Raw genomic sequence first — 13,435 nt, 5'->3', positions numbered from 1 at the left:
ATATATATTTTTAAAAAAATTTAAAATTCTAAACATTAAATTGTTTTATTATTGTGAGGAAATGTAGGTGTTCTAAAAATAAATAAATTTCTCCAATAAGTTAGCGACTTATTTTTTTTTTGAAAGAGAGATAGAGGAAAAGAATGTTTGAAAAATATAATGACGATGCTGCCATCAAGATTTGAGCTCCGTACCAAATATTTTTCTAGAATAGATAAGTCGAAAAAATCAAATTACTTGACGATACATTTCTTAAGACTTGAACCTAGAATGCATGTGGTTATTGATGCGTCACCTAGTTTGCATCCATACATACGTATATATGTGTGTACATATTCATGTTTGTATGGTTATGCATGCATCTATTTTTTAAAAAAATATGAGAATATTTTTATAATTATAATAAAAAGATTATACAAATCCATAAAGTAGGCTATAAACTAGTGATTTTACCCCTACTCGTCCATGGGGGAGGAGGCTGCGAGTTCACATCCTGATTTTGTTATCCCCCAAGCACTTGACTTAGAATTCTAATTTATAATTTTTCAAGATCTTCTAAAAAAAATCAAGGAATAGCAACAGCCTCATTTGCAAATGACCTGTACGGATAAGTTGTCATTTATTGGGGGGCAATAGAGGGGTAGCTTAATTTAGTGCACTAAGGGACAATAATGCTAGTATAACGTGAATTACTAAAAAAATTTGAATTGTTCATGAGTTTTTCATTGACTTAATCTTTCAATTTCTCAATAATCAAATTGCTCGAGTATTACTATTCATGAGTTATATGAGAACTTCATAATTTTTATGACTAGTTATCTATAAAATATTCATTGGCCATTTGAATCAATGATATCATTGCCCTCGTCTACTGTTAATGCCTCTTATATTAATTTTGGATAATTAATAAACAATAGATCAATAATTTATCCTTTTTTTTAGGTTCTACATGGCTAGGTTTTTTTTTTTTTTAGTAAGTCGGCTGCTCATATTGCTCGCTTATGAGCATAGCCAGCTACATCACTATCAAAAAAGCTACGGAAAACTGCTAGGTTTCTTTGTAAATCTCTGATATCATGTTTAACTGGTCGATAGTTTATAATAAAAAAACATGGTTGCGGAAACGTTCCTTCTAAGCTTTTGTTGAGAAAGAAAAGCTGCATGTGGGGCAGGACAAGGATAGAAAGTCCAACTGAGATGACGAAGGAGGCTTAAAAAAGAGAAAGGATTGGAAAGTTGTGCACAGTGCCCTTTCAAATATATAACCAACCTCACAAACGTGTTTCAGCTAGATGTATCGAGTAATGTTCTCTGCTCCTTTTTAAGCTTTTAAGGAGAAATAGATTGCTTTAGAGATGAACAAATGGCCTCCTCTGGCCATCGCAAGTCGTTGAAGAAAGAAAAGATGGTAATCACCGAGCTTGTTGGTTTCTGTTCTGCCTTTTTTTGTTACCTTTGCGTGGTCCTCTCGAAAGCTACTTTATTGACCCTTAATTTGCTATGTATTCTTTCATGAATAACCTTTATCCCTACTCTCTCTCTCTCTCTCTCTCTCCACACAAAGTCCAAAAGCTTCTTTTCTTGAAAGGAAAAAAAGAAATTAAAAACCATTAACTTCCCTGTTTGCGACAATTAGGTGACATAAGAGCATTTCCGAATGCTAGTCAAAATTGGTTTATTATTTCTCAAGAAGGCCTAAAAAACTTTACTCAGAAAGGTTGGTCAAAATAACTTTTCCAGGAATTTTTGAATAGGATGACATGCACATTCTTAAGTTCATGGAACTTTTTTTTAAGGCACTAAGCTTATCTTAGGCCGTAGGATTACTATGCCCTAAACTTTGAAAGGAATCGAGGCCATGCTGCACATGCCATTTAATATATTTCTCTTATTTATAATCATATCAAGTTTTATCGTATCTATTTGAATTTGTCTTTTTAAAGTTATTTTTCATTTTTATTTGAGTAAAAATCCTCTTTTGATTATTAAACTAATCCATGATGACATGTACATACAACGAAAAGGAGGCTAATTGTCGTATATCTATGCTAAAGCTAATCATGGGCTAGATTTAGGCGCAAAAAAAAATCAAATTTTAAATAGATCCAACCTAAAGTCGAACTAAAATATGTCCGAGGCCCAGCATATGATCAGCTCTAATCCATACTCCTCTGCCATAGAACCGCTTTGGGTCTCCTTGGGATAGCATTTCATGGGGATCAGCTGAAGAGCTCATCCAATATTTCATGACTCATACAATGCACATTGCCCACCCAATAGAAAACAAAATTCAACTCTTCTCGTCATCGTTGCCTTTCCTACATCCGAGCACGGCTTTCATTACTTTTACTTCTTTTGGCACCACGCATCAAGACTTCCTTTCCTTCCTCTCAATGCCTCCTAATGTTCGCTTTAATGGGTCCTCGCGGACAATGTAGGTAGAGGAAAGCTACAACTCCGCCCAAAGTGGCCCGCCTTTCACGTGGGACGGTTGTAATTTGGCTCGCCACCTTTGTTTCAACCCTTGGGTCCTCATCGCTCATGTCGCCATCCTTTGATTAGTCTTGCACTTGTTTTTTTTCATTTGTTCCAATGTTACTAACATGTAGGCCCAACCTTTGCAACGCCAAGTTGTTTGAATTCCCCAAAACATAAATGCAGATATATAAGCTTTTATTAGACCAAAAAAGAGTTCGACATAGCCTATGGTATTTGAGAAACATTTGCCCTCTAATACAATAAAACTTGGGGTTGATGAAGTATTAGTTAATGAAGGCATGGATGCGTGTGTGAAAGGAGCGAAAGGGAAGGAGAAAAAAGGAAGTTTGGAACAGGGAAAAGGCAATGAATGGAAGCACATGAGTTGCAGTTGGGAGCAGGACCCACCTTTTTCTTTTTGTTTTTGACAACCCCTCGGCTCTCGTCTTTGTCTGAATGGCTCGAACCTTTTCAGACTGCTGGTGGATGGATGGCTGCTGCTGCCTCCTTTTAAACTACCCCTGGTGCATTAATGAGTGGGGTCTATGGTTGGAAATCACACCCAAAAAGAAGAGGTTTAATTGGGTTGGCTTAGCCTTTACGGCAGTGATATCGTATACGGCCGCTGCTCTCCGTTTCAAACAATACAAACTAAGGCGAAGGGAAAAGAGTTCAAGGGTGCGATCGGGCAAAGCTAGTTGAAAGAAAAAACTAGAGGTCCCCCCCCCCCTCCCCCAATTCACGTTTCTTACTTTTAAACGAATGCTGATGTGGTGGTGCTCAGAGAACAGCCAAATATCATGTGAACTTATCCTGGCACTCCTCAATGTACTGCATCGATCCTCAATTACTACATAACACATGGAAATATTTAAGACCAAGTATCCATTTTCTAGAACTAGATCGCCTTCGTCCATTTGCTGCAACTGTTCGTGACTCCATCTTATACCTAGCTAGGTTGAAATCCATCTCCCTCGATAGATCGAATCAAATGCTTGCGAACCGGGATATTGAGTAATAAGGATTTGGAAGACAGGTCAATGCCTTTCAAAATGAACCTCCACCCCTTGCCTTAAAGCTATAAACGATAATAAAAAAAAAAATTATTTTTTTTTCCTATGGGATTCAGATTGTTCCACTTCAAAGTTATTTCTACCTGCTTAAATATAGGCTTAGTCCAGCATGTAACCCTATAATTTTATTGGCTGTACTGGCCTAATCTATAAACTCAATAAAATTTTCAGTCTAATCATCTAAATAGATTCTTAATTGAAAATAGATTGACTGAAAAATAAATTAAGTAAACAAATATTATTATCAATTCAAAAGGTAAACTATGATGTTCTTCCTCATTGTGACATCGGATTACCATTTTGCTTTCCCATTCCTCTACTTTTTTCCATCCTTCATGTGATGGGTAGATCTTTGTTGCACTTGCTCATATCATCTCACCAATCAACTTTCAGCTCTTTATCTTCGCTTAGTGCGACTTCTTATTCTAGTTATGGTTTTTATTATTTTAAAGACTTGCTCACTTAATTTACATGCTTATTCCTATATATGTATGTACACAAATTAATTTTTAGACCTCTTCCCCATCCACTACAATATTTTCTACCATTACAATTTACTAGAAGAAAAAACTTTCACATGATAGCAAGCATTATCCAAAAAACTACACAACGCTTTGTACAAACTTTCCCTTTATATATAAAGAAAACTTGTATTTTGATGTTTTATAACTGTAACTATGAACATTGACCGAGAATGACCCCAACTTGATCTTGTCCAGTCATTTGAGTGCAAAATCTCTGAATTATCTTGTTCTTTTTCTTTAAATACATCTTAGCGGCTTTAGATGAAAGCTGAAAGAGTCAGATAAATACAGAGACCCCAACATTTGGTTGGGTCACTTGAATGTGCTTGGGGGAGTCGGCTTTGGCACCAAGGTGCAATCGGGTTTTTTTTGTTTTCTTTGCTTGCTATGACGGACATGTTAAATTACACGAGTCCGAACACACCTAATAAAGTTAGAAAATAAAACATCACGGAATATTCTAAGCAAATTTTCATTTTGAATCCACAAGATATCACTGCGTGGTTGGTCGTATAAGCGACTATCCAGTCCGCAGCACCGTTAGCCTCCTTAAAGACGTGCTTGGCCTCAAGACCCGCTCTGTCTCCATCCATCAACCAAATATAACGCAGCAGAGGATGGTCCTCTTCTAAACCGCTCGGGCCCCTCTGGATCAAGCATATCACGGTGATGGAGGCGCACTCGGCTTATTTGCCTGGTCCATGCAAGAGAAATAGCGTTCCCAACGGCAGCGAAAAGAAAGGTTCGTCCCTGCAACGCCATGCGCATGCCGTTCTTCTGGCGGGCAGGGTTGGCCTCGTCCAAACCAGACTGGTCCATGCAAGTGGGGTGGTTCGATCCTTCAGCGGTGCTAAAAGGCAGCATTGTCAGCCACCCTCCTCCTCCTTGGAGTTAGCGTAAAGGTTTCGTGGGGATCGCTCTAGATTTCGTGTCTGACAGCACCAAAAACATAGCACCCCACCTAAGCTAGCAGCCACTCCCTTCCCCACCTGCTCTATGGTTTCTCTCTTTCTGCGTGTCGAGTTGGAATCCGTCCACATGTAGGTCGGATTGGATAAAAATCCAATCAAAAATTTATCAACCCAAATCTAATTTATTTATTAAATAAATTAACATTTTAAATATAAATTCGATACACGTAATTCAATTTGGCTCACGCAACCCATCTATTAAATAGGTTGGATCAAGTTAAACAGATCAGATGTATTTTTAATAGCATAAATAGATTAAATAGATTGAGCGTTAAATATACTAAAAATAGATTTTAAATGGACTCAATTATTAAATGGGTTAAAAATGGATTATAATCGGATCAAAGGTTGATTAAAGGTTTAAATTTGAACCCAACACGTTCAATAAACTGGTTTATAAGAGTTGATCTATTTAGGACCGATACCTATTTATGTCACATTGAAATCTGTTTAGAGCAGGTTGTTTGCTCGTCATATCATAAATTGTCACCCCTAGTTGGAAGCTAGTTTGGATAAATAAATATATTGGTTCAAGGCATGGAATATTAATGTTTTTTTTATGGCTGGGATGTCATAAAGTTAGATGGTAAATTTCTTTCAGATATTTGTAAAGCTGCATCACGGTCCAAGAGAGATCGAATATTGTAAAGGTTTGGAGGACACATCATAGAATGTTTCATTTTTCCTTTTATTACTAACATGGCCATGGATGTCCCCAAATTTTGTGGTATACTTAGATACATCAGGTATTGTCCTGGACAGTTGTAGGTGATTATCATCAATGCTAAGTCCTCCTAAGTGAATTTAAAAGCCATCTCAAACTTAAATGATATATTAGAAAGGAAAATCCCAAGTGTATAATCCAAAATCCAATTATCTATTGGTTTCATCAGGTGCATCATTCAAATACAAGTCCAATTCTCAGACATTTGCTGGCTCTTGTTATTATTGCCGTCCATATTTTTTTTTTAATATAATTCGGTCACATATTTTAAGTTAGAAATCAGCATGAACATAGGTAGACTTTTGCCAGACACACGAGGTCAAAAAGTAAGTAATACATTGCCTTTCTCATGCAGGGTTGAGAACTCGGTGAAATCAAACCAACCCTCAAGAAAAAGGTTTCTGCTTTTAACTAGGTCTAATCATTACCCATTGGAAGAAAGATCAGGGAGGAAGGTTTTAGGCTGCCAACTTATATAAATGTTGGTCAATACGTTAGGCCAGTAAATTTGTCAAACTGGATGGAAAGTCAATTAAAGATTTGTTTGGAACATTGGATTGAAAATTTTATGAAATCCATAAATTAAATTAGTACAACTATCAAAGTCATAGAATTATATATTAGATTAGACCTATATTCATAAATACGACGAAGTAGCTTTGGAATGAGCCAACCCGAATTTTATAGAGAAAAAAAAAAATCTGACAAGATCTTTCTTTTCTTCTAGATTTTTATGAATATATGTTTAACTCAATTTGTAATTTTATAATTTTGCTTGTTGTGTTGGTCCAACTTACGAGCCCTATAGAATTTTTAACCTAATCACCTAAACAAGTTGTAAAATTGGACTGAGCCTGTAATTGATTGGATCTAACAACTTTATGAGTTAGAAGAAAGTCCATCTTTACTGGCTACGTACAAAACCAAATTGGTAATACAGGTTTTCCGTATTGGACTCACATTTGCTATTATAATCAGAAAAAAAAAAGTACAATAAGGGGCAACATATTTTTTAAGAACTAAAAACTTAAGAATTCAAACTTTTAATATTCACAATTTTTTATGTAAAATTCAGAATCTTATATGTGCATTATACATGCCAAATATATAGGTCCTTCCAAGAATGGAGTCATAATGGTCCTGAAAGTTTATGAAACAATATTTGTTTTTTCCACAGGCCACAAACGCTGTTTCTTCCTCACTGCTTGGTTTTCAGCTATCACCAAGTTGGACCATAAAAAATTGCATATAAATAGTTGTCGTTTTCAACCTGACCATCTTAATTAAGATGCTCCTGCACGAGACCACCAATGTCCCAAACGCAGCAGTACTAGAAGAGATGACTCAAATGAGAACACGACCTCTCGGACCCGAAAGAATCTGCCCACCTAAATGACCACGTCTTGCTGAATACAATGCGCGAGAAAAAAACAATGTGTTTTTTTTTTTATTATTTTGGGTACAGCTGTTGCTCAGTTTTAAGGTGAGTGCAGCCCAAAAAAAAGAAAAAAAAACCTAGAATGTGGGATGGACATGCGGACCAAACATATATACTGAGAAACTAACGGAGCAGCAGCTTCGGTAGTCTCCTATATAGCTAACTATTCTGATGAGATTTTTTGGCGGGAGGAGAGAGGACTATCCAGTATATTCCAAAATTTATTATTTTTTGATTTTTTTTGGAAAGAAAAGTTCAGACTGAAGATGTGATGCAAGGATGGTGAGCTACATAACATGTCCAAAAAGCCTTTTTCGAGTATTGAAATAATATTTAGTGGACGCCAATATAATTTTTAATAAAATAAATAAATAATATCTTAAAAGAACGTATTAGTAACTATCCTCAAAATTACAAATCATACGAGCGCTGAGCCTCTCGCCTCCAGATTTTCCTTCTTTTTTTTTTGGTTGGTAGTTAAAGATTCTCTCCTGGAACACTAACCACCCAAAGAAAGGTAAAGAACAAAAGGATACCACTATATTTACATATCTACCCTTAACAATATGTGAATGCCCACCAATTCTCCGGTGCCCATCTACGGCGGTGGCCACCGTCCCCGGCAGCCAATTTCCGCTGCAGCTCCACCGCCACACCAGGGACCGACACCCTTTCCACCCACTCCTCGAATCCACCGCAACTGGTGGCTCCGGCGAGTCAAAGGCCGCCGACGATCCGATCAAGCGATCGTGCGTCGTCGTCGATCAGTATTGACCGCCCACCGCCCACGACTGCAGCGAATTTCGCTGATACGGACTCGAAGACCTTCCTCCGCAGTGGTTGCTGGAGTCCACAGGCTTGAACACGACCGCATCGTCCACCAAGTCCATGAGCTCAGAGGCCGCCGACGATGACGTCGAACACTTGACCGCGAGTCGCCGCTTCTCGATCTCATGCTCGACGGTGAGGTCGCTGGAGTTCCTCGAGCCTTCCCCGACGTCGTTGTCCGCCCCCGCTACCAAATTTAAATCGAGCGATAGGCCTGCGCCACCCGACGGCTCCTTTCTTGGCTTCACTGTTTGATCGTCATCGCACAGCCAATCCGCTCGACGCTTACGGGGACTGTCCCCGATCGAGAGCTCCAGTTGCCACCGACGATTGGCCGAATCCAATCTTTTCTGCTCGCTCTGCAGAATGGAGTCGGTGGAGGTCCGGAGCTCCTCCGGCAACCAGTCAGCCGTAAGGATGAATATGACGCTCCCCAGGCTGACCTCCCGGCCATAAGAGTCCGGCAGCCGGCCCCTTTCCATGGCACGCTTGATGCTGCCATGGACGAGCCCGTCTGCCCGATCGATGTCTTCGAGAACGACAACCGAAAATGGGTTCCGGCGGATGGCCTCCACCACCCGGTCCAGAGAGGTCCTCCCTCGGGAATTAGCAGTCGACTCACGGTCATCGCCGTCCGACCGTGGGATGCCACTAAAATTAACAGTCACCGGGCTAGTGCCAAACACCAGCTCGGACACCGCGGTCGCCATCTTCCTCTTCCCGACCTTATCAGGGCCGATGAAGAGAAGCCAAGTGTCGCCCTTTGGCCCCAAGCTCCGCCGCCTCCCATTGCCGGACTTGCACCGCATCACGACTGTCGCTACGGTGGAGGCTGCCTCTGGCTGCCAACTGACCTTATCGGTGAGTCCCCTGAAGAGCCTCTTGAAGGTGTCCATATCGGAAATGCCAGCAATCTTGGCTCTCTGTAGATCTGAGAATCCATCTTGCATGCACCCGGCCGACTCCTCGGCAAGCTCTTTATGAGTCTTTTCCAAGGAATTATCGTCCTTAGGGGACTTCAAATGCCCGAGAACAAGATCGGTCCTCACCGGGCTTCCGGGAGAGCTCGTAGACTGCTCCGGCAATGTGGTCGGTGCAATGTTGCCCTGGTTGCTGTTCACCTGAAGCGGGGGAAGGCTCCGAGAAAGTGTTAATTTCGGTTCAGATGGTGGGCGAGGAGCGAGCATACTGGAATTGCCCAAAGCGGGCATTGAAAGGGCTGGAAGCAGAGGCCTTTCAGAGCTGAGAAGCATCGGTTGGAAGTTGGAGTGGAGGAGGGAGCACGTCTCGCGCCACCTCTTCAGCAGATCCTCTGTGCTCTGCTTCCACACGGAATCTTGCTCCTTGGACTACAGAAGATCGCCACCACAGTTCAAAAGAATCAGCTTTAAGAATCACGAGAGTTTCGGTTCGTAAATTGGATTAGGGGATGATGGAAAAAGCATTCAGACCTGAAAATGATCGGTTGTGGATTTAGCGCTGCCTCCATTGCTCATCTTCGCGAGCTGGAGCCATTGAGGCAGCGTCTGATGAGCATCCGGTTTCGAAGACGATTTCTCGAACTCCTTTGCAACAAGCTTGGCTAGCTCGCGCTCGTAACCATCCATGCACAGTGGGCAGAGGGTTATCCTTCGGGAAGGGTCAGCGCTTTCCGGCGGTCGTCTTGGAGGTATGGCGGCAGCGCCCACCACCACCGGGAAACCTTTCATCGGGGCTAGAGTTTCGACAGAGCTGCTGAGGATTCCATTGCCCCCAGGCCTGCAATTCAAGTAAAACCATAGCTCAGCTTCATGGCAACCATGTTTCCTTTTAAAGTTCACGTCTCAAATGAAACCAATGGATCTACCAGCATTGCAGCTAATTGAACGGATGAGGCGAGACTGTGAGCCTTACGATCTCAACCAAGACCAGAATGCAATCAGTTGGAACTCTTCGCTTTTAAAAAAACAATAGCAGCGGAAGCAGCGACTAACGCCATCAGAGAAACTAGTACTGTTCACTAAAGGATGGGTCCAAAAATAGAAACTGTGGAACCAAAGCAATAAAATGGAATGCAATCCAGGGAGTTCTATTGAAACGGCTGACGAAGAGGATGAGGAGGGGGAGGAACAATGAGAATAGGAGGAGGAGAAGAAAAAAAAGAGAAAAAAATCACACCTTGGGAACATACAGGGGAGGGGCGACCTCGGGGCGATCGGCACAGCCTGGAGGTCCCAGTCGTTCTCCATCGTGGGGTGGTAGACCTGACACCGGAGGTAGGTGGCGCACGACGCGGTGCCAACGAGCCACAGCCGGCCAGCTTCGCCGAAGCTCTTCAAAAGCCTCCCCATCTCCACCACCGCCGCCCGGCCCGCATCCGAGATGATCGGCTGTGGCTGAGCTGGTGCTGGACCCAAGGAAGCCCCGACGCCGGGAGGGCACTCCACGAGCCATTTTAGGTCCCCGAGATTGAGAATCATGCTGCGGCCGCCGCCGATCCGGGCCTCGATCAAGCTACCCAATTCTCTGATCCTCGATGGAATTTGGGACCGGTCGGGGACCACAGTGGATTCCTTGTCCAAGTAGATGACTTGGGCGGCCCGGAGGGGAGGCGGGGCGCCGCCGGACTCGATCCTCTGCAGGACCTCTCGCATGACGGCGTCCGGCTCGGAGTCGCCGACGAAGACCGGGTTTCTCTTCTTGGGTCTCATCAGTATGTCCATCACCCCGTTCACCTCCTCCCTCCGGTGCAGGTCTGCGCCGCCACCAGCGGCGGCGTCGGCTTGGTGCTGGTGGAGGCGGGGGTTGATGTAGAGGTTCCGGGGCGGGGCGCGGTAGGCCAGATTGATGCCGAGAGCGGAGGCGGCGGAGGGGGAGGGGGAATTGGTGGTGGAAGGGGCGGCGGCGGAGGAGGAGGAGGGGGAAGAGGAGGGGAGGGACTGCTCGATGGTAGCCTTGACGGCGGTGCTGGAAAAGCTGGCCTCGCGCATGACGCGGCTGACGGAGGGGTCGTCGAGGATGGATATGACGAGCTGCTCCAGCTCGACCTTCACGGCGAGGAGCGGCTGCTGCTGCTGCTCCGGGCAGCCGCGGCGCTGGTGGGCCTGGGCGCGCTTGAGGGCGGCCAGGAGGGCGTTGGAGATGGGAGGCTCGGTGACGCCGGAGGAGGAACTGGTGGGAGGATTGGAATTGGTGGAATTATCCCTGGTGGGATTGGGGTTGGAGGAGGAAGAGGAAGAGGAGGTGGGGAGGCGGTCGAGGGCGACGGAGAAGCAGAGCTCGAGGGCGCGGCACTGGAGAGGGTGGGAGGAGTTCGGATGGGAGCGGATGCAGGCCTGGCGGAGTAGGCCGGAGGGGGCCGCCAGGAGGGTGGCGGCCACATGGAGAGGGGTTGTCTGCCCGTGGTTCCGCCGCGCCGCCTCCGCGATCGAGTGCGTCAGGACGCTCGCCGCCTCCGGCGTCAGAGTCTGCTGGATTGTGCTCAGTCCCGCCCTCATCCCGAATCTCTTCTATCTCTATCTCTCTCTTCTAATTCTAATCTAATGAATAAAAATCTCACCTTTCCAAGCTTACACACATTGGCAACCAAGAAAAAACACAACTTTTTTTTTTCCTTAAAAACTCTATTCTTTTTCCTGACAAAAAGATTAGAAAGAGAAGAGAAGGAAAGATGCGGAGGAGAAAGAGATATGATGATCAAATTGGAGGTACCCCGTTACCACCAGAAATGTGAAGGGAATTCTAAGAAATTTGGAAAGGAAGGAGCCAAGGAAGTAGAAGAAGAAATGGAGGGGCCTTCTTTTTGTTCAACAAAGGAGGATTGTACGGATGTTAGAAGAAAGGGAAAGAGAAGTAGGGGAGAAAAGAGAAGGGGAGGGGGGGGGGGGGGGGGGGGGGGTGCGAATAGAATCTTCCTCCCCTTATATGTTGCTCGCTTTATTTTTAGGGACGAGAACGAAACTGGGATTTGAGAAGAGAGAGAGAGAGAGAGGGGGGGGAGAGGGAAGGAAGAAGAGAAGAGAGATAAAGAAAGATGGGAAGGAGAATAAGTTTGGGAGAATGGTGAGGATTTTTGGGCCATGTAGTTGGCTTTCTAAGAGACAAATTCTCTCTCTTTCTCTCACAACCTTTTTCCTTTTTTTAAAAGTTTTTTTAGTTTGATCTTTTAAAAGATTGCTGTCTTCTTCTGATTTGTTTATATCTGAAATGCTTCACATATTATATTAGTTTCTCTCACTTGCTTTTAATGCATAGCTTCTTTTTTTTTTATCTCCCTTTTCCTCCGGCCTTCTCCCTATCTATCTTTTTTCCCATCCCTTCCGTCTCTCAATCTTATCAATGGTTGTGCTGACCGACGATTGACCATACCTTTTCCCAGCAGACACCACACAGTCTCTCTTTCTCTCTCTCTCTCTCTCCAAATATCTGCTTTTCACACGCAACCACTGCCTGGAAAAAGGCACCACCGCACGGATTTTGCCTTTTATCACTTCCAATCTGCCCTTCGTCGCCCCGCTCCAATTATTTATACAAACAGTCGCCGTATAGTAAATATTATTTTAGTCTAAGTAGATTTATTTAGTTCGCCAAAGCAGCTAATCTTGCTATCTGCACCCTCGTTTTTCAATTTGAAAATGAATTTATTGCCTTTCAGTTGGGACAGTTTAACTGACTCCAGTTTGGGTCCCACGACCTGATCCAATTGGTATCGGCCGAATCCTCTTGTGCGTTCCGAAGACTCCATAAAAATATCCATACATAGACGATCGAAAACAAGCCACACAATTTTAATACCAATACCTCCAATAAATTTAGAAAACAATATATATGATTTTAGCAAATATAAATCTAATTTACACAAGTAAAGCTGGATAAATACAATTCAAAACATGATGTAGATGAATATATTCAGCTAGATTCAAATGCTAAAATTCTCGATCTCCCGCGAGCCGGTGGAATATGCATAATATTTGAAGCTGAATAATTAGAATACAAATAGGAGAGTGGAAATATCAGATTTTTTTTGTTCCCCAAAGATCCGTTCAGTGAATCATATTTCAAGTCGGTTAGATGTCACACTCTCTCCCCTCTCTTTTCGTTTTTTTTTTTAATCTTTTTAAGGTAATATGACCTTATTTGGTCACTCCTTTTCAAGTCTCCGAAGTCGGCCAAAAACAACGAGACCATCATCATCCTTATTCCCCTCAGTCCCACCACTCACGATAACGCGCGCGCACGCTCTCCTCCCCCTCCCGGCCTTCCCTTTTACGCGTCTTTCGAGCAGTTTGTTAAAGCGGGCACCCCCCCTTCTTTTGTTAAAGCGGGCACTGGAGTTAAGTGCCCCTCTTTTGTTCTTTATTACCTGCCACCCTCTCAGCTTTTCATGCCCAAGGAGCTCTTTTTTTCCAACTCCCCACCCC

General features: G+C 43.3%; 1 protein-coding gene across 1 annotated transcript; it reads right to left on the bottom strand.

Annotated features, from left to right (window-relative positions):
• Window positions 1-7,557: 7,557 nt before the first annotated feature.
• On the bottom strand, window positions 7,558-12,064 carry LOC103701691 (protein SMAX1-like). Its single transcript, XM_008783858.4, is given in 4 exon segments — window positions 7,558-8,045; window positions 8,048-9,385; window positions 9,488-9,794; window positions 10,194-12,064. Coding segments are annotated over 4 exon segments (3,084 nt in total). The 5' UTR covers window positions 11,513-12,064; the 3' UTR covers window positions 7,558-7,925.
• Window positions 12,065-13,435: the final 1,371 nt, after the last annotated feature.

This window comes from Phoenix dactylifera, chromosome 1, assembly GCF_009389715.1.
Source record: "Phoenix dactylifera cultivar Barhee BC4 chromosome 1, palm_55x_up_171113_PBpolish2nd_filt_p, whole genome shotgun sequence".
Classification (NCBI taxonomy): Eukaryota; Viridiplantae; Streptophyta; class Magnoliopsida; order Arecales; family Arecaceae; genus Phoenix; species Phoenix dactylifera.
Note: the sequence above shows the minus strand (reverse complement) of the source record. Positions and strands in the feature narration are given on the sequence as shown.